Source organism: Colias philodice, chromosome 25 (assembly GCF_061535455.1).
Source record: "Colias philodice isolate Cphi_HAF_F1 chromosome 25, ilColPhil1 Martin Lab GWU primary, whole genome shotgun sequence".
In the NCBI taxonomy this organism is placed as follows: domain Eukaryota; kingdom Metazoa; phylum Arthropoda; class Insecta; order Lepidoptera; family Pieridae; genus Colias; species Colias philodice.
The window spans coordinates 5,830,253-5,857,327 of NC_143110.1; the positions used below are offsets into that span (position 1 = coordinate 5,830,253).

Genomic DNA, 27,075 nt, shown 5'->3' on the forward strand with positions numbered 1-27,075 from the left:
TTTGCAACTAGTTATATGAAACAATTCTAGGTTACAAAAATAATATTATTTTTGTATCAAACGAAAAATGTATGTCATTATGATAGTTGTGTATGGTTGTGTAATTGGACAATAATTATAAAAAAATAACGCCTCACATTTGGAACTTGGCAATAACGATGTAAATCATAATTGCTAAAAACAAATTATGTAGAGACCAAGTAGAGACATACAAGATCTTTAAATAAGATAGAGTCATATGGTCATTGGGAACCGATATTTTTTTGTATATAATTATAAATTGTATTTAATGATTTAGTATTAATAATACAAGGAAATAACTGGTAGAACCACATTGTATCGAGTTTATAATGAAAATTAGTATAGGCTGTAGTAAACTGCAAACAAGGTGAAAAGCTAAGTTAAAGCACATCTTCAAAACCTGCTTAAACTTCATCGATTCTTACCAATCAGAATACAATCCCTGTATAGCCGACGACTTCTGCGACGGCAATTCATACTTGCATCTAGAACCGCCACAGAACAACGCACATTGCAGGCCAGCTGGTGTGTTCGTGCGTAGCGCCTCACTGAGGGGGCTGTATTGCGCGGAGGGCGGGCGATTGATGCGGCGACGGTTTTCTTTCCTGAAAATTGGTGGTCTTGAGAAATGTGTTGGACTATGTTATTTTACTGATATAGGTAGTGTGCTGTAGAGGAAAGTCACCAAATATGGAATAGTATCCTAATATGGAATTCCTTCATTTCTCTTAGACTATAAGTATGAATCGCAACATTTGACCATCTTCTGATTCATTTGGTGTACTAATTATCGCACTAACACCATCGAGTTAGTTGCGTGAACGGTTTACGTGTGGCAGGGGTGTTTTGTTTTGTTGCCATGCAGAATTTTTTTAAGGTAAGTAATAAATGAGTATTTACCGTCTTTTATGTTTGTTTACATAATGTGTTATACTATTCAGTATATCGGTATTATGTTTATTTCACCATTTTGTGATCTTTTGTCTTTAAAATATTCTGAATTGAAAAAATATTTAGAAGAGTTTGAACGAGTATAAAAATCCAAATATGGACAGTCGTCGGTGTCTAATTATGGAATACTATAAACTTGCTATTATTTCTTTAAAAACTGTATGTAATGTTTGTTTTTAGAATGTCTGGTTCACAATCAACCTAACGAAAAATCTGGGATGAAGAAAAAACGGCACAATCTATAAAATTCGTCCGGGAAAAGAAAATGGGGTATTTGAAAGCAGCACAGGATTTCCAATTCCCTAGGACAACTTTATTTCATCATTATATTTCTATTTCTTCTTTCAACGTTATTAACTTTATTAAGAGAAACAAACAATCGAAGAAAAATAAGGATGATAGTGAAGAAGAAAGACTCTGAGGAACTAGACGTTATCCAGTTTGATGAAGGTAGTGGACATGATGAGTTGATGGACCAAGTGCCTTCTGACTCTGCAGATGCAGAATGTAACATACATGCATCAGCAGAGTCAGGAGGTTCTGTTCAAGACTGTTTTCCATGGATCATGGATGAAAGTGGAGATAGTTGAATTAAATGCTTGATGTATGGGCTCTGAACACATTATGATGTGCTGGTCCAGATGGATCTGGATTTGTGATTTTTGCAAGTAATTACGTAACTTCTTTCATTTATGACAATATGTTACATTCATTTAATTGATCTCAAAGATATTCATTACATTTTTGTAATTGTTATGTTGATTTATGCTTATATTCCATATATGGGTACCTAGTATTCCATATTTGGTTACTCATTTGGGATTTTGTTTTTTGTGTAAGATTTTAATTTGATTACTGATATATTTCGTTTAAGGCTGTTAATTGCTACTTATAGATGTATGACTGACCAGTAAAAACAATAAACTGATTTAATTTATGTATAGTTTTATTTTTATATCCCAAAAACAAAATGGTATTCCATATTTGGTTACTTTCCTCTATTATTGAAGAAAATCTATGTAATCGTCACTCTTTTTCATCATGCACACACACACAGAACAAATAAAATGAGCCGAAAAATTAATACAAACATATGAGATGCTTATTTTTGTAACATTTAAAATTGATGCTCTCCTATTCATATCTAGGATTAGGATCTCTCGATAAGTGGATTATGAGGCAGAAAAAAAAATGAATTCGAACCAGTTCTTCAGATTAGTGCAGCTTTTCGTTTAGAAAATCTCAATCGGAAAAATTTACATTCACATGCTATTCAATTAGGCAACGAAATTAATCGATTCCAATTCACAAAGCCTGTTTTTATAAATTCTATAGAACAAAACAAAGTCCCTAATGATCCAATCACGTGTGGTTTATCACGTTTGAGTTCCCCTTATAACCTTTCGTATTAATGATACTTTCCTAATTTTCGAATACAGTGGATTTTTTTTTCTATATGATTTTTGAAGTGAAACTTCTTTAGGCGCGTTGAGAGTAAACTTTCAAGGACACGTCATGGCAATACTGTCACGTCATGGAGTTTTGTATCTTTGAATCTTGCCAAAGTTTCACTTTTGACTTTTTTTAATAACCCATGAACTGTTTTTTATATAAATAAATATATTGAAATACTATAAGTTTGTTTTATTTGTTATTTTAACACCTAATAAGTAATAACTAATTAGAGACCAATTTTGCTGGGCCTATTCCCTTTTTTCATATTAATATTTATATGTGCTTATATATATTCCGGTTATATTCGATGTATTGATTGCTAAAATACATAGCAAAATTATAGTTTTTGAATTTTAAAGTTGAACAAAAAATCCTGCTCTACCTATGATTAAAGTCAAAATAAAACTATAAAGTTTTATACTAACACTTATGAATAAAAAAGATTATACACAATATATTATATTATACGAACCTGTTTAAAAAATGGAATTTTCTATAATTAGAGAGGTTGATGCTTGATTTTCTACGTTTAGTTAATTTGGACATTTCCTACGTGGGGTAGGAACCACGGACAAGGGTATACTGTCGTGTTTAATGTTTTACCCCTAAGTGGTATGCGATGATAAAATGACAAATGAATGTAGGGTCAGCAAATTAATGATCGAATGATTGAGGTTAAACTGTAACGTTTGTTTCTTCAAGTCATGCTTAGAAAAAAAACATTAACTGATGTGTAAGGGTGCTTTTCGACCAATAATATTCAAGGGTATGTAGCGAGGAATGTGTTCGTAAGTAAACTATCTTAATCTTAATACTATTATAAAGGCGAAAGTTTGTAAGTATGGATGTATGGATGTATGGATGTTTGTTACTATTTCACGTAAAAACTACTGAACGGATTACAATGAAATTTAGCACACATATAGAGGGTAACTTGGATTAATACATAGGATAGGTTTTATCCCGGAAATCCCACGGGAACGGGAACTATGCGGGTTTTCCTTTGAAAACGCGGGCGAAGCCGCGGGCGGAAATCTAGTTGGTTATACATATTTTACAAACACATCGCTTCAAACTTCAAACTAAATGAAGCGATATGATTGGTTCCTTACACCCGTCCGATTAGGGCCCTTCTGGCCTCCTCCACTCAAGCGACAGCTCAAGCTGAGGTTCGTGGTCCCCGTCAAGGGGGGACGCCCTTGTGCATGTCGCTACCAGGGTGAACCTTCAGTTCACCCCCGCGTCCGCGTTAAAATGTAGAAGCCCTTCTGGCTAACATTGAGAGACACCACACAAAAAAAAATGGTTCCTTACAAACACATCCCTACGCATCCTCGCACATCATTGGTAGAAAAGCACCCTAATTGTGGAATGATATTGATAGTGATTACATGAGTGTGACTAAGTATCGTAAAATAAATTTTCGAAATAAATAAAGAGCGTGTGTGCTGAGCATACGTGTCAGAAGTGAAACTTCTTTGGCAAGATTCATGTAATCACTACGAAAATCTTTACCTTACTCTATGACGTGTCAGTATGAGTACCTTGAAATTTTACTCTCAATGCGAATAAAAAAGTTTCACTACAAAAATTAATTCATGTTCATTTGAGTTTCGACACATAAATATTTCACAATTATGAATATCGATAATATATATTTTACCTATGGGTAATTAAGGATTTATCCAAGTGCAAGTATAGGGGTGTCTTCAACATTCATGTGTATATTTAGATATTATGTGTCTTCAACATTCGTTGAATTTTATGAAAAAATCAACTCAGTAAATTTATTTTTCGTCACACAATAGACATTTCTAATTATCGAAATTGAACTTGTTTTGTTGACGATACACCCGCATATTTATATTGTCGTGAATAAACATCGCTATAACATGTGATAATATTGACTGAAGTATACAAATATAGCTTTTTGGTCGAGTGCAGGTTGAAGGTGTATTATTAAACTGTATGAAATGATCTATATAAAAGCCTAGTATGTCATTGTTAACTGTTTTTTAATCACGGGTGCAATGTACTGCTAATATAAAAAGGTGATGTAACAAGATTTTTATCCTTATTAAAGTTCGGTGAAGCCTGAAGGGTCACCTGCTCTACCATATTATAGTTTAAACTTTAAACCGAGAATTTCAATCAAAAGTCTTGTTTGTTTTTATAATGGCTGCATCACGTTTGAACAAAATTAGCTCATGAACTGTTCCAAGATATTATATATTTTCTGCATCATTACAATCAATGCAAATTTTTCGACTTAAAAGCACATAAAAGGCCCGAGTCTGATTAGTGACATATTAATAGAAATAAATACTTATTATGGGCTTATGACTTTATATTACCTGTAACTGTAATCCACCGCCAAAGTAAATTACCTGGTTTCGTGTCCCTAAAAATAATCGTGCCCTATTTTTGAGTAGCGTGATTCGTACAGGGCCAATTCTTATTATAACGAAAATGTCACGGATAAAGGCCAGAATATCGTGGCGATATTGTTTCTTTATTTTGGAATCATTTGTTATAAATATTTTATTTTATAAGGGTACTATCGAATTCTCACAATCCTCGACCTAAGGTTGCCTGGAAATGACCGCTGTTTTAGCGATAAGACCACCTTTGTAGTTTTTTTTTTTGTGTGGTGTCTCTCAATGTTAGCCAGAAGGGCTTCTACATTTTAAGGGGGCGCATAAAGCAAAATAACCAATCTTCTATTAGATGATACGTGTAATATGCAAGACCAAATCTAAAAAATAAAATATATAACAAACTAGATGATATGTTCAACGATTCTGTTTAATCAAAAACATAAAATATTAAAATTTACTCGATAAAAAAAAATCACCAAGTTAGCTCTAATTTTCACACTTTTACGTTTTCTACTTGACATGGTAATACTTATTATGATTTTTTTTTCATTAACAATTATATTAAAACATTTGCAAGATATATTTGTCAGAGCATTTTGTGTAATTACTTTGTTTTGGTTTTATCTGCGATAAACCACTTTTATCGTGACAAAATCAAACGTTTATCTCGAGAAAAAAAGAGCCCCCGTAGGATGGGAGTGGGGAGGATGGGAGTGGGGAGGATGGAAGTGGGGAGGATGGAAGTGGGGATGATGGGGGTAGGGAGGATGGAAAATGGGAGGATGGATTGTGGGAGGATGGGAATTGGGAGGATGGGATATGGGAGCATGGGATGTGGGAGGGTGGGAGGGAGGATGGGAGTGGGGAGGATGGATGTGGGGAGGATGGGATGTGGGAGGATGGAAGTGGGGAGGATGGGATGTGGGAGGATGGGATGTGAGAGGATGGGAGTGGGGAGGATGGAAGTGGGGAGGATGGAATGTGGGAGGATGGGAATTGGGAGGGTGGGATGTGGGAGGATGGGATATGGGAGCATGGGATGTGGGAGGATGGGAGTGGGGAGGATGGAAGTGGGGAGGATGGGAGTAGGGAGGATGGAAAATGGGAGGATGGATTGTGGGAGGATGGGAATTGGGAGGTTGGGATGTGGGAGGGTGGAATGTGGGAGGATGGGAGGGAGGATGGGAGTGGGGAGGATGGAAGTAGGGAGGATGGAATGTGGGAGGATGGGAATTGGGAGGATGGGAATTGGGAGGGTGGGAAGTGGGGAGGATGGGAGTGGGGAGGATGGGATGTGGGAGGATGGAAGTGGGGAGGATGGGAGTGGAGAGGATGGGATGTGGGAGGATGGGAGTGGGGAGGATGGGAGTGGGGAGGATGGAATGTGGGAGGGTGGGAGTGGGGAGGGTGGAATGTGGGAAGATGGGAGTAGGGAGGATCGAATGTGGGAGGATGGGAGTGGGGAGGATGGGAGTAGGGAGGATGGAATGTGTGAGGATGGGAGTGGGGAGGATGGAGGATGAAATATGGGAGGATGGATTGTGGGAGGATGGGATATGGGAGGGTCGGATGTGGGAGGATGGGATATGGGAGCATGGGATGTGGGTAGGGCATGCAGAACCGAGTCCGGTTCCAAGTTTCTGAAACCCGGTTCCAAATCGACCTCAGAACCGGGTAGAATCGGGTTACCCGGTTCTTTTATAATATGTACCTCGGAAAAAATACGAAATTAAACAAAAGTAACTGTTAAAGTGTGAAAATTAGAGCTAACTTGGTGATTTTTTTTTATCGAGTAAATTTTAATATTTTATGTTTTTGATTAAACAGAATCGTTGAACATATCATCTAGTTTTATATATATTTTATTTTTTAGATTTGGTCTTGCATATTACACGTATCATCTAATAGAAGATTGGTTATTTTGCTTTATGCGCCCCCTTAACGCGGACGCGGGGGTGAACTGAAGGTTCACCCTGGTAGCGACATGCACAAGGGCGGTCCCCCTTGACGGGGACCTCGAACCTCGGCTTGGGCTGTCGCTTGAGTGGAGGAGGCCAGAAGGGCCCTAATCGGACGGGACCTTTGTAGTATCTGTGTATTTGCGTATTGTTTCCTTGTTTTTGAGCAAATTATGTGTTTTCAGTCATTCATTCATACTAACTACAAACACTAGCCACTAGGTACTACGATAATACATAAATAAGAATGAAAAATAGCGCTGCCATTTATAAATATGTAGTCAATGGTCCATTGATAGTACGGGCACAGAATTGAAATGGTTCTTAAAACTGACCTACTCGTAAATTTTCCTATTAATAAGTAAATATTTATTCATTCATTCAACTCTTTACTCTATTTAACAAGAAAATATTTTTCCTGCTTTTTCAGCTGCTTATTCAGATTGCGACCTACGTGCTTAAAATATAATATTCTATTCTTTAGTCTATGTACAGGCTGCTGGCTGATAACAGATTGTGTATTTTTTTTTAATTTATTTTGGCGGTGAAATTGACCCAATTTATTTTTCTTTATTCATATTTTAACTATGTAAATGTTTTCGGTAATAAAGCAGCTGTATTATTAAATGCTATTAATATTAATGCGATGTGCGTGAGCGTGATTACTTCGCAGCTAATTATAAATGTATTGTTGTTGTACGAAGGACGTTTTCTTACGTACAAAAACTAACTAACACCCGTCATGTCACTAACTAACATACCTACTTTATGTATTTGTCTACATTTTTCTTGGTGTTGATAATCTCTCAACAATTTCAATAATCTGGGAAGTGGGAACTCTATCCTGCCCATTTATTGTTTTTTTTTTGTTATTTGATCAAATAGCTTTAATTAATTGAGACAATGATTTTATAGTCTTCAGTAATTGTATCGATAATTGTGTATTAGGTGGTGTAAAATAATATGGTTAATTCATTCAAGTGTAGGTACCTACAACAATTATCTAATTAGCGTGAATGATAACAAATTAAAAAAAATACATAATAATTCCGATAATGGCTGATGCTTGCGTTCGAGCTTTTTGGCGCAATTCACCTTTAAAACAATAAATTAAAGCATTCTTTAAACTCAATGCATACAAATAATTTTTGATAAGCTGTATCGAGTATTAACAAGTGTAAGGAATACAAGTACCTAAAGTTTTATTTTTAAAGTTTTATAGAGTCTTTACCTTTTGCTGTTAGAACCATCTGGCGCGACCCTGCGTCTTTTCCGTCGACACAGTCGCGCGATGTGACCGCAGCCTAATCTCTCCCATAGAGGAGGATTTCTCTCCTCCGCGGCTTCAATTATATCGCCGTTCATTGTTTTTTTTTAATTACGAATGTAACTACATATATGAGTTAAATTTTTACATAATCCTATGGGGAAGCCAGCACAATATTTATATAAAAAAATATTTTTTGTATGGAGGTTCTGCTTGATTATACGTAAGTATAATTAGCTAACTCTGATGAGCTTTAATGTTACAAAAATTATTCAAACAACATTTTTGTTGATTGACGAATAATTTAACTTTTTGTAAATAGGTAATTAGAATATCGATAGTATTGAATATCGTCGATAGACATTAGATAGTTTGTTTTTAAAAAAATACACCCAGACAAATTGTTGATTCGCGTGTCAGTTTGCTTGCCATTTCTAAGTATTGAATTTTTAACTAATTTGATACGACACGATCGATAATTCCTATTGAACTGGCATTGCAAACAATTAAGTAATGAATGTGCATTCGAATACAAATGAATATTTTCTCAAAAATGTATTAGAATTTAAATAGAGAATTATTTGTATGGAACAAAACTTATTATGTATTTTAAATCTGTTGTTAATGGCATAAATATTTTACCTCAATTAATGTTAAATATACGTTTCAGAAATAGCAAATATACTTATTTAAGATATTTTAAGAAGTCTCAGCACTATTGTTTTCGCTTATTTCCCTTTTTAAAATGAAATTTTAGATTGCATTAATGTTTATGTGAAAATTTACAAGGTTTACAATAATTATTGATTACCTATTAAACAACATGCTTCTCTTATCAGAGTTCAAAAAGAATGACTTTTTATTATATACACAACAATATACCGTAGTAGTAGTGTATCTATAAAAATATATATTTGAACACAAAAGTACACACGTAATAGTTTACGCGCGAAATATCACAAATTTTAGCGCCTGCGATCAAAGCTAGGGCAAAGAGGTGACTGATCGCCGTTGCTATATAATATCGACTTCACAAGGAAACAGGGTGCGTGCATATTAGCATTAATATTAAGGTGCTGTAAGCAAGGGGATCACAGAAAGGTTGTACGAATCAATTACTTGCCGTCTGTCAATGAATATTTACCGAGTTTGAAAATTATTTTTATGGATGTCGAGTAAAAAGTAATCGAAATAAGACGTATTAGACCGGGAGATACTGACACAAAATTTCGAGTCATTTGTAACAGGATGGCGGTTCTACAGGGTTCTTAGTACGCAATGACAAAAAGAAAAATGATGGTGTGAACGCTGGTACCGGCGGCTTAGTCGCGTGGGCGTTAGTCGAACTCATCGGAAAATAGCGAAAGTCAAACGATTTGTAACAGTATGGCACTTATTTTTCCTGTAAGTTTGAGGATCAACGAATATAAATACAAAATTTCAAAGATCTAGGTGTTGGAAATCTTCACTTATATAAATTAATAATAAATTTATTTTTCAAGTATGACAGCACTTTTTCCCCCTACTAGAAGTATGGCAAATATAATAATGGTCACATTTTATGAAATACTCTCCAAAAAGCCAAATGCAATACTGGTACAAAAAGATAGGCGAAATAAAAAAATTTTGCAGATTTTCGGCGGTATGGCGACCATTTGGAATCGTCCGAAAAGTATGGCATGGCGATTTTCGTAAATGGCTGCACGACGATGGTTACCTGTGCAAAAGTTAGCTTGGTACAAATGGTTGAATAATTGTCTTTTTTTAATCAACACATTCGCGTCGGTATGGCGGGCTGTAAGTCATACCGGAAAAGTATGGCATGACACTACCGCCTACTTCTTTTTTATGGGCTATCGGTAAATTCTAAAATTTTTGTGTTACAAATCGTTTGACTTTCGCTATTTTTCCGACGAGTTCGACTAACGCCCACGCGACTAACCCACCGGTACCAGCGTTCACACCATCATTTTTCTTTTTGTCATTGCGTACTAAGACCCCTGTAGAACCGCCATCCTGTTACAAATGACTCGAAATTATGTGTCAGTATCTCCCGGTCTATATAATAACATTTAATTATTTAGGTTGTAATACAGTATTTGACAGGATAGGTAGGTATAGTATGTAGGTAGGTAACTTAAACAAACAAGAACGACTAAATGTGAATGAAATATTATGTACATGTAAATAACGATCGTTCTATTCATTTATAAGTCGAGAATAGGCTGACTATATCTATTTGGTACTAAGTTATTTACTTATGTATATCAATAAATATGCTTATTCAAATAAAGCTGTCCACACACGTCTATTTTACTAAGTAACTACCTAAATAGATAATTTGTGTGGCAGAGAAACATGGCCAGGGTAATTTATATCACTACATAGTATAAAACAAAGTCGCTTTCTCTGTCCCTATGTTCCTTTGTATGCTTAAATCTTTAAAACTACGCAACGGATCTTGATGCGGTTTTTTTTAATAGATAGAGTGCTCCAGAGGAAGGTTTTAGTATATAATTTATTAGGTTTTAGACAAAGCGGGCGAAGCCGCGGACGGTAAGCTAGTTAGAAATAAAACAGACACTCTAAAATAGGTTATTTATTGTAAAAGTAAGTAATAATATCTAATATAACGTAAACTTAAATTAGTTTCAGAGTATATTTGTTGATTGTTGAATGAAATAGTCACAGAAGCTTTGTTATATACATATAACTATTACTTCTGTAACATAAATGATATTCTTATATATAAGTCGTAAGTAGATAAAATATTGACACTGTAGACTTAAAAACTTAAAAAAGGAAAAATGCAACAAAAAAAAAGAAACGGATAGGTAACAATTTTCATTTAGGTACCTATCTAATGTACCTAATCATTTTTAATAAAATTTAAATAAACGCGAATTTACATTCGAATAAAATAATAGTATTAAAAAAACAGGGCGGAAACAAGATGAAAATGTAGGCTTTATATTACAATATTATATGTAGTTTTAAATAAATTACGCTCGCATACACTTCATTCTCTTCGTGGCTGGGTCTATCTTGCATTTCTCGGAGGGGCTGCATTTTTGATTATTGCAATAAATTCCGGAACCGCCAGCTATAATAAAAAAATAAAATAAAAAAAAAAACTATCGCCATAGATTGGTTAGCGGAGAGACCAATTTCTTATTAAAATAAACACAATTACCAAAATTGGAATCATAGCTTTTTATTTATTTTTTTTTAAGCTAAGGTTGGCAAACTTTATGTAGTTTTGCAAATGTAAGGCTGCAAAAGGGTTGCAGCTTTTAACACGTTCACTGCGGCATGTCCAGTATCGGGCCATCAGCGACTACACCACAGTGCGGCGCCCAAAATCGCAGTTTTCACCGTGGTGCGGCGAGGTTTTTTATATGTTAATCAATGACTAGAAAAGAGACAAATATATTTTTGTGATCACAGTTTGAAGTAGGACTCAATTTAGTTTAAAAATCGTATGGCAAAATATTGGACACAACGATAGAAAAGAAACTGTTTCTTTTGTGTGCGGTATGTCAAATATTTTGCCATGGACAAGCACCTCATGCCGCACTGTACTGCGAGCGCGCCGCGTGTCAGTCTCGCATAGTGATGTACCAGAACGGCACGCGTCGTTGTCAAATTTTTAAATGACAATGATACCTTAGAGGCTTTAGTTTTTTTATTTTCTTTTATTTCGTAGCATAAATGCAAAAATGTGATGACAGTTGTGAAAATAATATAAAACATTAAAACAAAAGTTACTGAACAAATTAAAACAAAAGTTACTGAACAATTTCCTGATAGTATGTACTCTATCAAGTACCTTGTTTTATATGTGTTTTTTTTTGTATCGACGATCTCGTTATCTGTTAACTGAAATATACAAAATTGATTTATATCGATATCGATGTTTTATTTTACAGTGTTTCCCATCGCTATTACTGTAAACATGCCGTATCAACGCAGTGCGGGATGGCAAATAATTTTTCACAAAATCAGGGGTTTACATTTTCCCTCATATCTTTTAAACTATTGGGTCAAACTAAAAGCTATTTATGCGGTATATACTAGACTATATATACTACTATCTGAAAAAAATTTTTTTGAAATATCTTGAAATTTCATGAAATTATTAACCTTCAAAGTCAGAAGGTGCGATGTGATAAAAATGGCTCATGACGCACAGTGGTGAACTTGCCGATGTGAAGTATGGAAGACATGCCGCAACAACGGTAAGTTTGGCATTTTAGGTGCCGCAGTGAACGTGTTAACAAGAAATTGATAAAGACCAAAATATGAAGGGTGAGGAAAAGCATCAATCTTCAATAGCTGAAATAAAAAAAAATGAGGTACCTACATATCATCTGGCTATTTGTTAAAAAGTTAAAATATTTAAATGGCGTAATTTCAATCCATTCTGTGGGTTCCGCCAAGGTTTACGCAGTACATATAAAATCTATACATACCTATGTATAAAAAAAACGTAGGAAAGTCAAAACTGTACATTGAATTTTTTTTAATAATATTTGGGGCGTGATAGATACCTAAGCCAAAAATAAAGTTTTTAGAATTTTTGTCTGTTTGTATTTCTGTTTGTCTGTATGTATGTCCGGGCTAATCTCAAAAAGTACTGTATGGATTTTCTATATGGATCTTCAAAAATTGGTACAGAGATAGCTTGAGACCTAAGAAATGACATAGGATAAGTTTCATCCCGGAAATCCCACGGGAACGGGAACTAAGTGGGTTTTTCTGTCACTACGCAGACGAAGCCGCTGGCGGAAAGCTAGTTGTAAATATACAAGTAATATCATCTATCTTTTCTGTATTTATTGTAGATTACTTACACTGCGAGTATTTATCATTATTCCCGCCTCCAACAGTGGCCAAGTCGACACAAGACTTAGCATTACAAGAGTTAGGGCAGCACGCCTTGCCGTGGCTGCAGTCGTATGTCTGCTGGCATTTTGGGCTGCAGCTGTAGACCTTTGACGGGAGGGGACAGCTGCCTGAAGCTGGAAACAGATATATGAAAAATATATAACAATGAATGAATAAATCCTAATATTATCAATGCGAAAGTAGCTCCGTCTGCCTGTCTCTTCTTCACACCTCAAGCATGGAACCTATTTTTCTGAAATTTGGTACTTGAGACCTGTAAAAGGACTATAGGTTTTATCTCGGAAATCTTTTTTTTTTTAACATTAAGAGCAGGCTTCCCAAAAATTGCACGGGAACGAGAACTATGCGGATTTTTCGTGGATGAAACCGTGGTCGAAAAGCTATAGTAATGAATTTATATTAATTAATCATTAAAAGGGACGGTAGTAATACTACTTCCGTCTAATATTATAACATGAAAACTAAAAGTTTGGATGGATGAATATTTGTTACTTTTTTTTACACGAAAAAAACACATAGGTAGTAGTTTTCATAAAATACACATTGTAGATCTTGTAAGTATGTAATTGATTATTCATCAAAGAAAACATCTTTGTATAAACTTACCGGCTTCTGAGTAAGCAGCAATGAGAACAACGGCGAAAAGTGTTACGATCGTGAGGGAACCTGTAAAAATAAAGAAACCTTTTAATTTTGTGGTAAAGGATTGTAATGTTCGTTTTTATTTTTCACATTTATGTATCTGCGAGGATAAACCGCAGGATAAAATGAAAGTTTTACAAAGATTTAATATTATGAAGTTCAACGGCTTCACTTTTTACTAACATATATTAGCTTCACCTATTTGTATGTAATCATTATGTAGCCTTAGGCCAACTTCTATAAATTCAATTTTGACCCTCTTTTTGGTTCATTTGGCTTGTATAATAGTCACCTCGTCGTAATTGTACTTACAGACCATTGGACTAATTGTTATCTTTACTCACAATTATTATTCTAATTGCATTATAAATAATTCAAGATGCCCAATCCAGTGTTATTAAATCGATAAATTATGATTTCTCTTTGATTGTATATTCAAGAAATCAAACCGAATTGTGATAGAAATAGGAACATCAAGGAATAAGTATAATATATACATATAATATTGCACGTCGTTACCAATAGGTATATTGTAGATTTTTTCCTGTTTACCGCATATGGCCGCGTTTCCATCTGCAAGAAATGTCCGACAGTCTGTCTGACAGCAGCTTGCAAGTCTACTTGCAGGTGGAAACGCACGAAGTCATAGTTGTATAAACTTGTAGTGTTGCCTAACTAATTAAATGCCAGGCAAATAAATTGGCAGAATTATATTTGCTTATTTCGTAAAAAACCTTGAATAAGATTATTCAACTGAAACTTGTTCACGCACATACAAATACCTACTGCGTTATAAATAAAATTTACTATATTCGATGATAATACCACAGTATTACCATATTTCCTACAGTAGTGCGACGAATGTACTTGTGCAGAGAAACGGAGGGGAACTGGCGGGGGTCGGGCGACGCGGGCCGCGTAAAGCAATCACGCTGAGATTGCTTTACCTATCGCGAAAGGACGACGCAGTCGTATTTTTTGTGTAATAATTTTATTATACATAGGTACTTACATATTCTATTAAGGCGCGCACAAACTGTTCCGTTTACGGATGTAAATCTACATTGAAATCCCAGAAGGAAACAATATTTCAGACAGATTGTATTAATTGTATCTGTTGAATTAAAATCAAAGCTATGTATATGTTGTCCTCATTATTTCCTAATCAGATTGTACATCCCAATGCGAATGCATTACTTAGTTAAATGTTATAATATACAATTAAGAACATCCAAAAATAAAGTGTCCACGTAAATAATATTTAGAAGTGCAATATCTGTAATTATATATTTATGAACAAATAATTACATCAGATTTAATAATCGCAATTATTTTGAATGTACATATGAAATATGAATAAATGATTTCATCATAATATTAATAATCACAATTGTTTTATTTCCCATTTGTTGCAACCCTAGCGTATTTTCGTGTGGCAGCGTAAGTACCTACGCTGGCGGCGGCATCGCGCGACATCAAAGGCGATTCCTTACTGTAGGAAATAATATTGTAATACTGTGATAATACCCTACAATAGCAAATTAATTAATTTCTTTTGGACGTGAGATTTATCGGGTTCTAACTACTGGATGTTCTGATGTTTAATGCGTATCAGACGGTTGAAGTGACAAAATAAAGTATGAGTAACTACATTGGTACCTATGAGATGCACCTATGCAAATATAGGTTTTAAATAGACTATCGTTACCTTTGTCTTGCTGATAAAATTAGTAAGAAACCTTGCCCTTATTCTCAATAAAAAGTTATCACATAAAATCATCACCTCAATGCACACAAACCACGTATGTATTGCCAAACGTAGAATAAATATTAAAAACAATTTAAGCCAGCGGAGATGAGATAAAAATCAACCTTGTACCTGTTACTAATTGCTTAACAAAATCGAGGGGAAAACCTTATCAAAATAGCACGCTACAGGTTGACCTAGCTGACCCACGTACATAAATTACATATTAGTAATTAATAATAATACACTCTTATAATATGGCAAGGATATTTATGGAAGTACATCACAGAGAGAAACAGTAAATCCCCGGTTATCAATGTTATTACACTGCACAAAATGTATGACAAATGGACAATGCTGCACATTTTATATATTTACACAGGAAAATTGGCAGTTTTACATTTAAAATTGGCAATTTTATGATCGTATTTGCGAGAGCAGACGCAGGATTGACCTCAGTAATTTTTACAAGTAAAGTACATACTTAACTTAAAAAAACACACAGAAAAAATAAATACGTAAGTGTATTGCAAATAGACATTCGAGTAGACTATAAATATATAAGTAGGTACAATATGAGTCTGGATTTAGAGTTTAGTCGGATTACATTATTCAATCACTTATATTAAGGATGTGTAGTGTGCTTAAAAGCAATTGGATTAAAGTGGTATGAAGGTCATGACATTCCATAAGGCAATAATGTAGCCTGTACATTATTTTACAGATTGTAAAAGTTGTATTTTACGTAGATGCAATAATTAATTTAATGATCAGTGCAAATTATTAAATTAATTAATAAAATATATATTATCTGCGCGATATGAACCAGTGTATAAGTACTACTTAATTAAGTTAATAAACTAGTTTTGTTTCTTATTTCTAATTTATGCAAACAGATCATTGGCCTTTTCTAAAAATGTAAATCTTATTTTGCCAATTAGGGACAATTTCACACAGTTGTATTTATGTAACCGACTCCTAGACTCGATTTTGCCACTAAACAAACATATTAAATTCAAACTTTTCACTCTTATCAAAGATCGGTGACAATACAATAAGTTTCCGAGTTTACCTTATAATCCTGAATCAACAACATCACTAAATAGTATAAGTAAAACAAAGTCGCTTTTTCTGTCCCTATGTCCCTATGTATGCTTAAATCTTTAAAACTACGCAACGGATTTTGATGCCGTTTTTTTTAATAGATATAGTGATTCAAAAGGAAGGTTTTAGTATATAATTTATTATGTTTTAGACAAAGCGGGCGGAGCCGCGGGCGGAAAGCTAGTAAAAAATAAATTATAGAAAAAATAAGTGCGTAAAACATAAACAATAACAAATCTGGACAGGATGGTATCTGTCTCTTATTTTTAAAATAAATTATTTATTGTCTTCCCAATTTCTCTTTACTTGTTGCTTAGTAGAAACTGTCATGAAAAGTTTTTTAAGCATAAAGCGCGTCACACACGGTGAAGATACTATAATATTTTATCTTAAGATACGGTTATATTTTATATTATTACAGTATCTTAAGGTATCCGGTATCAGCGTTCTGACCATCATTTTTGTTATTGGCATTGCGTACTAAGACCCCTGTAGAACCGCCATCCTGTTACAAATGAAATGACCCACAAAATTTCGGGTCATTTAAGATAAAATATTATAGTATCTTTACTGTGTGTGACGCGCTTAACTCGCAAGTCGCAATTGCCACCTATGCCTATGAAATACCTATATATACATATATTATACCTATGAAATATAGTAGTTTATAGAAAAATGCCTTAGGTATTTAGTTGTGCATGTTTTTACCTCTATTAAATCAAAATCATGATGTAAGTCTTTAGCTAGAACCACAGAATACATAATAGTAGCTAAACGCTACAGAACGGACACTCTCCGCCTCCCGCCAAAATTAAACTTACCTCACCCCCGCGCGATCAGACATAAAATGGGCCATATTTTTCTGCAAGGACGATACGCAACGAAGATTGACAACATTAATCAAATTGACTTTAAGTAATTTTATTATTTTGGATTTGTGATTATCGTTTTTCGTAGAAAATGGTTAGATATTGTGCTGTTTACGGATGTATTTCATCAGAAAAACGCGAATTTTTTTTTACGCTAGTCAAAAATGTGCCAACCATAAAGCGTTAACACACACATTTGCAGTCTCTACAGTGTGACTGTCAAAACGATCATTTTGTATGGAGTGTCCGGGGTGTGCTAGAACAGAACTTGCCAATCAAACTGGTTTATTATAATATACCGTTATTAAGAAGTAATTACATAGGGGCCTGTACCTTAAACAGCTAAACACATCTAGGTTATTCATGATTACCTATTTATTCTAAACTAGTTCTCTGCACGCGGCTTCGGTCGATAAAAATCTTATTTGGAAACGACTGGATTTTTCATTTCCAAAGGCCTACTCAATGACACCGTTTTTTACACGCTTTATATTAGCTTCACCTGTATGTTTGTTTGTAACCGACTTCTTTGGGCGCGATTTTGACCCACTTTAAACGGCCAGATTTCGTTCAAACTTTGTAGATTTATTGAGGATTGATGACAATACACTAATTTGATAAAATTTTCTATTTTTTAGTTCGGTTTTCTATAAAAAGCGTGTTTTTTTTAGTTTTTTTAAACTATTATTATTATTTCTACCCCTCGTCGATGCGCTTGTTTATGTAAGTGAAACGTTTTGAATCTTTTATAGGGAGTTTCCATACTGTGTTTATTATTTTTACTGTGGTTAAATGCAGCTAGTAAAAACAAAATAGCTCGTATAACGCAACCGGTTTTTTAATATATAAATATCATTATACATACTTATACATTTTATAAGGAAAAACAACATCACTTATGAATAAGGAAAGTTATTCGAATAGGTCCAAATGAAAAACATTTCCTCTTCTTAATCATTCAGTGTAAATTAATGAATCACTGCAAACAAATACATTTAATAATATTGCATGCTTGTATGTATTTTCAATAGGTAGTCTTTGCATTTGCCCTAACCTAACTCATGAAAATGCGTTTGTGAGGATGGATGTAGGTAATAGGTATGTATGTTTGTTGCTCTTCCTTCTTTCCGAATCGGTGAAAATGTAATGACGATTCAAAAGTGCTTCTGGAAGAAGTCTAATTGAATAGATAAATGTTTGAGTTATAATATTATGTGTTAGTAGATAAATATAATTCACGAGAGCCCTCGGTGCGCGAGTCCAACTCGCACTTGGTCGATTTTATTTCCTTTTGAAGTTAGGAACCCTAATTATTAGAACACAAATACATATTTAATTGAACGAGGAAAACGCGGGAAAACACTTCTTACAACCTCCGAGAGTTTTATTGAACTTATGGATTCGAGAACTTTCCGTGAGAAAGTTTATTAAAATACATATTATTATTGCACTTTATAGTGACCTATTTAAATTATGACACTAAACAATTTATGGATTAAAATTATTTACGAAGTACCACAAATTCAGTTTGCTTCCTCAGATTTCTTAAATTAAATTAAGTAAAACATATTTATATTCACATAATATGTAAAAGTAAAACTCACCCATTGTAGACATTGCGCAAAAACTGGTCGCGTCTGTTTTGTGTGAGTGGTGTGCTAATACTGCTTTAACGATACAGTCGATACAGACATACGAATCACTCATATATAAACATGCTTATACGAGTAGCTTAGTGCAGAACTGAGGAGACTGGTTGTATGTGTCATCTATGTACACAAAGTTGTACCTATATCTGGTGCATTTACACATTCGTGCGAATATAGAGGCGAGTAGAGAAGCGAATAGCGAACAATATGTCAACAGTGCACTCGCCTTTCACCTGGAGATTCGCGTCATTCGTGTTAGGACCGTTCTTTAGAAGTAATGAAAAGAAAGAAGTGCAGTCAGCAGTGGTTCGCGTCGAATCTCGTATACGAATGTTTCGTCGAATATAATATTGCAGTTGAATCATGACTCATGAGGCGAATAACGAACACAAATGTGAAAATGCACCATAATTTATGAACATGCTTTTAACTTAGTGCAAAGGACTGTATGTGTCATCTGAGTACTAAATTGTATGTCCTTACCTTAATCGCGTAAATCCATACTAATATTATAAATGCGAAAGTAACTCTGTCTGTCTGTCTGTTACTCAATCACGCCTAAACTACTGAACCAATTTTCATGAAATTTGGTATGGAGATATTTTGATACCCGAGAAAGGACATAGGCTACTTTTTATCCCGGGAAAATGACGCAATCCCAGAAATCCCACGGGAACGGGAACTATGCGGGTTTTTCTTTGACTGCGCGGGCGAAGCCGCGGGCGGAAACCTAGTAGTATTATAAGGATAAGCTTTTGGTAAGCGACTTTGCGTGATCTTTGCTTTATCGCGCGACATGCGTCCTTCATACTTATTTCCATTCCATAAATTGGTTCCTTCATTGCGCTTTTGCGTTTGTATTTCGCGCCACAGTGGTCACATGTCCTTTATCTTCAGCTACGGCCTACGGAATTTATTTATAAAATTCATTAAAAAATGTATGACATTAAGTTATATTATGCATAATTATCCTGATTTATGCTGTAAAGATATTTGCCAACTAGACAACAGTAATGAAGATAAAAATTGTGGCTGGAAAGTGGAATACCAAATAAAGAGACAACTTCGTGAAACGTTTGTATTATACTTTTACTATGACCTTGAAATCCTGTTGGGTATTATTAAAAATATATATCTAACTATGTAATATCAAAATTACAAACATACCTCCACTATCCACTGGATATAACATGGTGAAAGCCGACGGCGACAACGGTTTAAAATTATTGTAATACTGATACATACATCGAGATAGTATGTACTACGTACATATATCTCGATGGATACATAATATTTACATACATGATACAGCCTAGCAAGTGTTATTATTAATATGTATCTTTTAATAAATTAGAATTTCGAACCATTTTAATGTGTTATCCGGTGTTACCACAGTGTAGTTTATATGTTATCTGAATCTATAATTTGAATGCTAAGTTTGAATGTGTTTGAAATCTATCATTTATTTCCCCTATGAGTTTTTATGTGTAAATATGTCTTACATTAACTTGGCCTTATTATTAATAAAATAATAATATGTAGTTTATATTATGCTCAGGCTACTAGTTATTATTCTGTGGCTCAGATAAATTGTTTTCACAAGATTTTCACATATAATGAAAGTTGATATATACATATAAACTTAAATAACATAGTAAAGAGAAGAATAACTTAATCGCCAACAGAAAAATAATAAATTGTGAAAATACGTATGTAACTACATATATAACGGCATATAACTGTAATTTACCATTTACTACAAATGTATTTTATTTTTCTAATTTTATTCAAAATATTTTAATGTAACGTTACGTTTTACGTATGTTATCACGCTCGTCGATCAACGCCCTCTATGTATGTACCGAACAACTTAATTTAAAAATTTCAGTTTGTTGTTGTGTCAAAGTTGAAAACAAGTTGTAACGGGCGATTTTGGAAATATAATTTTATCCATTAGTTTTAAATTGACGAAAGATCAAACTTGAGTTTGTAATTATTAAATGTTATGTCTGTATTGTGTGTTGTGTGAATTTTACCCGTTTCATCATGGATCCTTTTACTCAGGTTGGTTTTGATTTTCAATTCAACGGTTGGACAACCTTGAATTAAATCACCCATAATTCTTAAGAATTTATGCAATTTTAACTTATTACAGCGTATGTTAGAGCGAGCGCGAGCCAGACAAGAGAAAATAGATCAAAAACTAGCAAATTCTGGCCAAACAGTCCCTAAGCGGAAGCCGTTAGCCGAAAATATTGATTTAGCGAAAACGAAGGCGTCCCCAGTAAAATCACCGAGTAAACCGGCACGTGAATCGTTATTATCCCCTAAAAAGACTGCTAAAGAGCCAATGAATTGTGACACTCCTGTGATAAAAAGGGTTATTGAGAAAACGGAACGTGTAGCATCCTCGCCTCAAAAGCCTAGGAACGATGTAATTGTTACGAAGAAAGAGTTCAAGAGTCCGAAACGCGGCAGTTTGACGAGGAGAAACTCTGATGTGTCGGTGGAAATCAATATTTCTCATAGAAATGACATTCAAATTGAAGTTCAAGTGGAAGAACGGGATGCCCCTATCAGCATTGTGTATGATCCCGACTTGGAAAGAGGAACGAATGTAGTTATTGAAGAAATCGAAGGTGAGTTAATACACAATGTAGAGTAAATTATTTTATAATTCATCTGTGAGTAAGCATTGTGAGTATGAGTGAGTAATAATCTGCTTATCTATTTATATTAAAACAGGAAACAAAAGTTTGGAAAAATCTTTCAGATAACATATGATGGATAGATAGTGACTTAGGCAATAGGCAATTGCCGCTTGTGGGTACAGTCAGTCTCAGTCCTCTAATAATTTTATCTATACATTTATTCAGTATCGTTTTTATTGATATTTTAGCTGTCCCATTTCAAATCTTGGTAGATAGAATCATATAAAATGTCTATGAAGGTGATAAAATGCTAACTCGATTAACATTGCACTCAAACTTATTTTAAAATATTTTTTTAGCACTTGTTTATAAACTATTGCACATCCACAGAATATATAAGTTCAATCTTTGAAAAATCAACATAACAATGAACATACGTCTTTATGTATCATACATTGCACTTGTAAGATAATACATACACACACATATTAAGAAAAAACACTATTTTTAACGTTCATGATATTTTTGATGTCATTTTTGTTATTTAAACTAGTTAAAAAACAGTTTAAAAAAGTTCTGTCTTGGACGTCCGTGTGTCTGTATGTGCGGATCCTTTTTCTTGTTAACACGATAGCGACCGAAATACTTTACTAATCGAGTCTTTTTTTTTCTCTTACGCTTGAGTATGCTCAGGAATAGAACCCTTTCATTTTTCAGGGTCTGATTCGATGTGGTTTAATTGTTATTAACAAAAAAAAAAATGTGTGCGTGTACTAGAGTACACACCTAAGAAGTGAAACTTCTTTATGACCTTATTTTTCAAAAAATAATTTACTATCTACAGTAATATTATAAAGAGGAAAACTTTGTTTGTTTGTTTGTTTGATTGATTGTAATGAATAGGCTCATAAACTACTGGACCGATTTTAAAAATTCTTTCACCATTCGAAAGCTACATTATCCACGAGTAATATAGGCTATATATTATCACGCTAAGACCAACAGGAGCATAGCCACGCGGGTGAAACCGCGCGGCACAGCTTGTATACAATATTACAGAAATACGTTAGTCTAACACGCTCGTCGTTTCGCTCCTTGCTACCTATTTAAATATTTACACCAGCCGCTGCTGCAACTCGCTCGCTTCGCTCGCTCGGCTCGTGCGGTAGTTCAAAAATCAAAAGTTAACCTAAGATGCTCGTCGCTTTGCTCCTCGCTACCTATTTAAATATTTACACCGGCCGCTACTGCAACTCGCTCGCTTCGCTCGCTCGGCTCGTGCGGTAGTTCAAAAGTTAACCTAAGATGCTCGTCGCTTCGCTCCTCGCTACCTATTTGAATATTTACGCCGGCCACTGCCGCGACTTGCTCGCTTCGCTCGCTCAGCTCGTGCGGTAGTTCAAAAGACCAAGGGAGACGCCAAAAAATTCGAGTTATATAGAGTTTTCAACTTATAAAGGATTTCGACTTAGGCGGATTTTGATTGGACATAAAGAGTTTGAGGTTTATTCTTATAAATTATATTGAATTCACAAAATCATAATTGAACACCAATCAAGCAAACACGTGTTAACGTGAGTCATAGATTTATTATCGTATACTCCTAAAATGTTTTCTAAGAAACAATACTGTACTTACATTGTCGGCAAGTTCTTAAAGGCGGTAACTTATTTTTGTTCGAACAATAGAGGTAATAAATATAAATTCCTAATGTCGAAATCTCGAAACAGTCAGAAATTAATGACGCACATAGTATATACATATTATGACAGAGGTTAAGCTTAAATAACTTGAAAAATAAATAACATGATCTCGCCCACGTGTTGGTGTTTTAAAAAATTCAATCAAAAACTGAGGTTAACTTTCGTCGCTTCGCTCCTCGCTACCTATTTGAATATTTACGCCGGCCACTGCCGCGACTCGCTCGCTTCGCTCGCTCAGCTCGTGCGGTAGTTCAAAAGACCAAGGGAGACGCCAAAAAATTCGAGTTATATAGAGTTTTCAACTTATAAAGGATTTCGACTTAGGCGGATTTTGATTGGACATAAAGAGTTTGAGGTTTATTCTTATAAATTATATTGAATTCACAAAATCATAATTGAACACCAATCAAGCAAACACGTGTTAACGTGAGTCATAGATTTATTATCGTATACTCCTAAAATGTTTTCTAAGAAACAATACTGTACTTACATTGTCGGCAAGTTCTTAAAGGCGGTAACTTATTTTTGTTCGAACAATAGAGGTAATAAATATAAATTCCTAATGTCGAAATCTCGAAACAGTCAGAAATTAATGACGCACATAGTATATACATATTATGACAGAGGTTAAGCTTAAATAACTTGAAAAATAAATAACATGATCTCGCCCACGTGTTGGTGTTTTAAAAAATTCAATCAAAAACTGAGGTTAACTTTAAATACAATTTTAGAAAAATAAATACCACAATCAACATTCAAGTATTAGAAAAAATTGATACCATAATTCCACCCACGTGTTAGTGTATTGAAAAATACAATCAAAAAGTGAGGTTAATCATAAATAACTTAGAAAAATAAATACCATTATTACACCTAAGTATTAGAAAAATAGATGTAATTACTTATTTACTTTTTTTAGAAATTCACTGGAATTAGAATTAAAACAAACCCTTTGATTTTGCTGATCACTTTAATATAACATGTATAATGTATATAGTCACGAGTACGGCGTAACGCAAAAATGTCACGAGTACGGCGTAACGCAAAAATGTCACGCGCGCGGCGTAACGCAAAAATGTTACACAAAATTTTTGTCCACCCCCGATAAAGAAGTTTCACTTCAATAATAATTAATAAATATTTATTAAAAAAAAATTATGAGGCGTGCACTTTTGGATTTTCCAAATTTTTTTCATTTATTACCACACTCATAAAAAGTTACTCACTAATTCTCTTTTATATTTTCTCACCAAATAACAGTCATTAATAATCATCTTAAATAAACATGGGTCGTTAACACAAAATAGAGTTTCCTGTAAACAAACGTTAGTCACTGATAGTGTACCGCAAATGATGAGCTTCTAAACAATTAGTAAACAAAATTAAGAAATGTCGTGTGAACGGATTCTGTTTTTATTTAGTTTTGTGTACTGTTTTGTGGTAGATTGTGTTGTGAGAAACTTAAAATGAATATTGGTAAGGAATAAGTAAAATAATTATTATTTAATAGCATAGTTCCTGATAGTTGTGTAGTAGATAAGATGTTCAAAAAGTTACTCCCGTGTGATTGATGTATTGTTTTCAAGGTCAATTTTTGTATGAAAGTATTTCTCTTTAGTAGGATAGATTTATCCTTATATTTGGATAGATCTAAAGAATTAGGTATAGTTAGGATACTTGCATTTTATGACAAATAACAATAGTTTGTGAATTTAGTTTATTGAAAACTAACGGCCCACCCTGGTTTCGCCCATGGTAGATGTTTACGTTTTCTCTGAATAGGAACCATCCCCGTACTTCAAGGAATATTAAAAAAGAAACAACAAAATCGGTTCAGCCCTTCTCGAGTTATGCGATCACCAGCACATTTTGCGATTTTATATAATACCTATAGATAATAGGAGAAAGTAGAGTAGGTAATCATGATGTTTAACATTAATTTTTTATTTTTATGTTATAATTTCAGACCAAACATCAAAAGAAGAGACAAATGTACCTGATATGACTGACAATAAGACTGAGAAATCAAATGTACGGAATAACTTCAAATCAAGACTGGACCGACTTGGGAATTTATATTCTGGTAGGTTGAATTTACATTGTTATTTCTTAAAGAATCTGTTTGAAATGTACAGACAGAAGTTTTTAATTTATTACTCATATCATAGTAACCATCCAATCCACCATCAATATTTGTTTCTTTATTATTTTAAATGAAAAGTTGTCTTAATTTTTTTTTAAGTGAAACTTCTTTAGGCTCGTTGTGAGTAAAATTTAAAAGTTGCGTTATGGCAATACCGTCACGTCATAGAGTAAGGCGACGATTTTGGTATCTTTGAATCTTGCCAAAGAAGTTTCACTTCTGACACCTGTGCTCTGCACACACGCTCTTTTTCATAGCAAAGATTAAAGTGCTTCTAAGTTCTATTTATTTATAAGTTCTAAAAGAAATGTTATAGGAAAAATAATAATTTACTTTTGTTCAGTTACCATAATATTATATTGCCGTAATTTTAACATAAATATATTTATTTCTTTAATTTTCAGATAAGCCCAACCTCTCATCTCCCATACATCGGACAGAGTTGGATTTCTCGGCAGCGACACCGCCAAAGGAACCGAAAGCTACGCAACAGCCGAAACAAGATGGCAAAAAGAAGTTTGGTAGATTGGCAGCGTTAGCCGATCAGATAAATAACTGGGAGGATGATCTGAGTCATCATACTTTTGTGAGTATTTTGTACTAAATAAGGTTTAACTGGTTGATGATATGATATGATGACTTACTTGATTGATGCTTGGTATTTTCAAACATTATTGCACGCCTCATAAGCGAAGCGTTGAGGTGGGTACTACTGTCACTTCGCGCAAAACATCTGATTTTTCAAACTTAAAATGTCTTTATGTATCATACATTGCACTTGTAAGATAATACATACACACACATATTAAGAAAAAACACTATTTTTAACGTTCATGATATTTTTGATGTCATTTTTGTTATTTAAGGCTGCAGTCTAGCAAAATTGCGTTTTCAACAAGTTATTTGACAATTTTTTCCCGGCTAATGAAATGATAAACTGAATTTTTTTTTCTTGTTTATCAATTAGTGTTATATACGCAATGCGCGTGAATTTTTTCACATTTATAAAGTTACTTTATTTTACCTTAATCAGGCCTTCAAGATAAGTCTCTTTCTCCCAAAGACATTTCGAGCTAAGTTTGTGCACTCACTACGTTGCAACCGATTACAATTTACACAATCTGATCAGCACATTACTATCCTTATATAGTCGTTATTAAAAACTGCTGAATACAATTGCCGAAAAACTTATGATTTTCTTAATTAGAACGTTATAAATTCATTAAATTTCCCATTTTTTGCCTTACAAAATCTATTGATAAATACTGCTAAAAGTTATTTTTTCCATTAATTTATTCGAGTTGGTTGAAGACCAATGAGTATTAATCCTTTAAATTTTTTTTTTTTGAATTTTGATAATTCTTTAAATATTAAAATATATTTAAAATAATTAGGAAAAATCCTAGCGAATTTCTTTAGTCGCGCTCCTTGGGCCGGAGCGTTCTGACGTGTGCTCTACGCTCGATTTTCCTTCATACCGATGTGAAAGTTGCTCTACTTCATTAAATTTAATATTTTTGTTAATTGATTATTTTTATCTTAGTTTTGTGCAAATATTCGTATTTTTAAACATCTGATTTCGATATGGAAAATAAACGAAAAAAATACACGTGTAACTACTAGAAAAAA

The 27,075-nt window shown here is 34.0% G+C and overlaps 3 protein-coding genes and 1 long non-coding RNA gene across 8 annotated transcripts in view; 2 read left to right on the plus strand and 2 right to left on the minus strand.

Moving 5' to 3' along the window:
- The window catches only part of LOC149477412 (uncharacterized), a 46,240-nt gene extending 37,724 nt beyond the window's left edge, over window positions 1-8,516 (minus strand). Inside the window, exons 1-2 of the mRNA XM_089710712.1 lie at window positions 7,995-8,516; window positions 447-626 (exon numbers count right to left, since the gene is read on the minus strand). Of these exons, the coding sequence (XP_089566838.1) occupies window positions 447-626; window positions 7,995-8,128 (314 nt within the window). The 5' untranslated portion in view covers window positions 8,129-8,516. The remainder of the gene's footprint in view (window positions 1-446; window positions 627-7,994) is intronic.
- Window positions 792-1,751, plus strand: LOC149477418 (uncharacterized). Its single transcript, XR_016317673.1, has 2 exons — window positions 792-898; window positions 1,153-1,751. It is a non-coding gene; the product is annotated as an uncharacterized LOC149477418 (long non-coding RNA).
- Window positions 8,517-10,614: 2,098 nt separating the features above from the next.
- On the minus strand, window positions 10,615-19,063 carry LOC149477419 (waprin-Thr1). Its single transcript, XM_089710742.1, has 4 exons — window positions 18,905-19,063; window positions 13,545-13,604; window positions 12,884-13,051; window positions 10,615-11,133 (listed from the first exon to the last, which is right to left on the minus strand). Exons 1-4 carry the CDS (start codon window positions 19,005-19,007, stop codon window positions 11,033-11,035), a joined length of 432 nt encoding a protein of 143 aa, XP_089566868.1. The 5' UTR covers window positions 19,008-19,063; the 3' UTR covers window positions 10,615-11,032.
- A 1,780-nt stretch (window positions 19,064-20,843) lies between these two features.
- The window catches only part of LOC149477420 (anillin-like), a 73,495-nt gene continuing 67,263 nt past the window's right edge, over window positions 20,844-27,075 (plus strand). For all 5 annotated transcript variants that reach the window (XM_089710695.1, XM_089710697.1, XM_089710696.1 and 2 more), the window contains exons 1-4: window positions 20,844-21,013; window positions 21,105-21,588; window positions 25,270-25,386; window positions 25,851-26,032. In XM_089710695.1, the coding sequence (XP_089566821.1) occupies window positions 20,996-21,013; window positions 21,105-21,588; window positions 25,270-25,386; window positions 25,851-26,032 (801 nt within the window). In that variant the 5' untranslated portion in view covers window positions 20,844-20,995. The remainder of the gene's footprint in view (window positions 21,014-21,104; window positions 21,589-25,269; window positions 25,387-25,850; window positions 26,033-27,075) is intronic.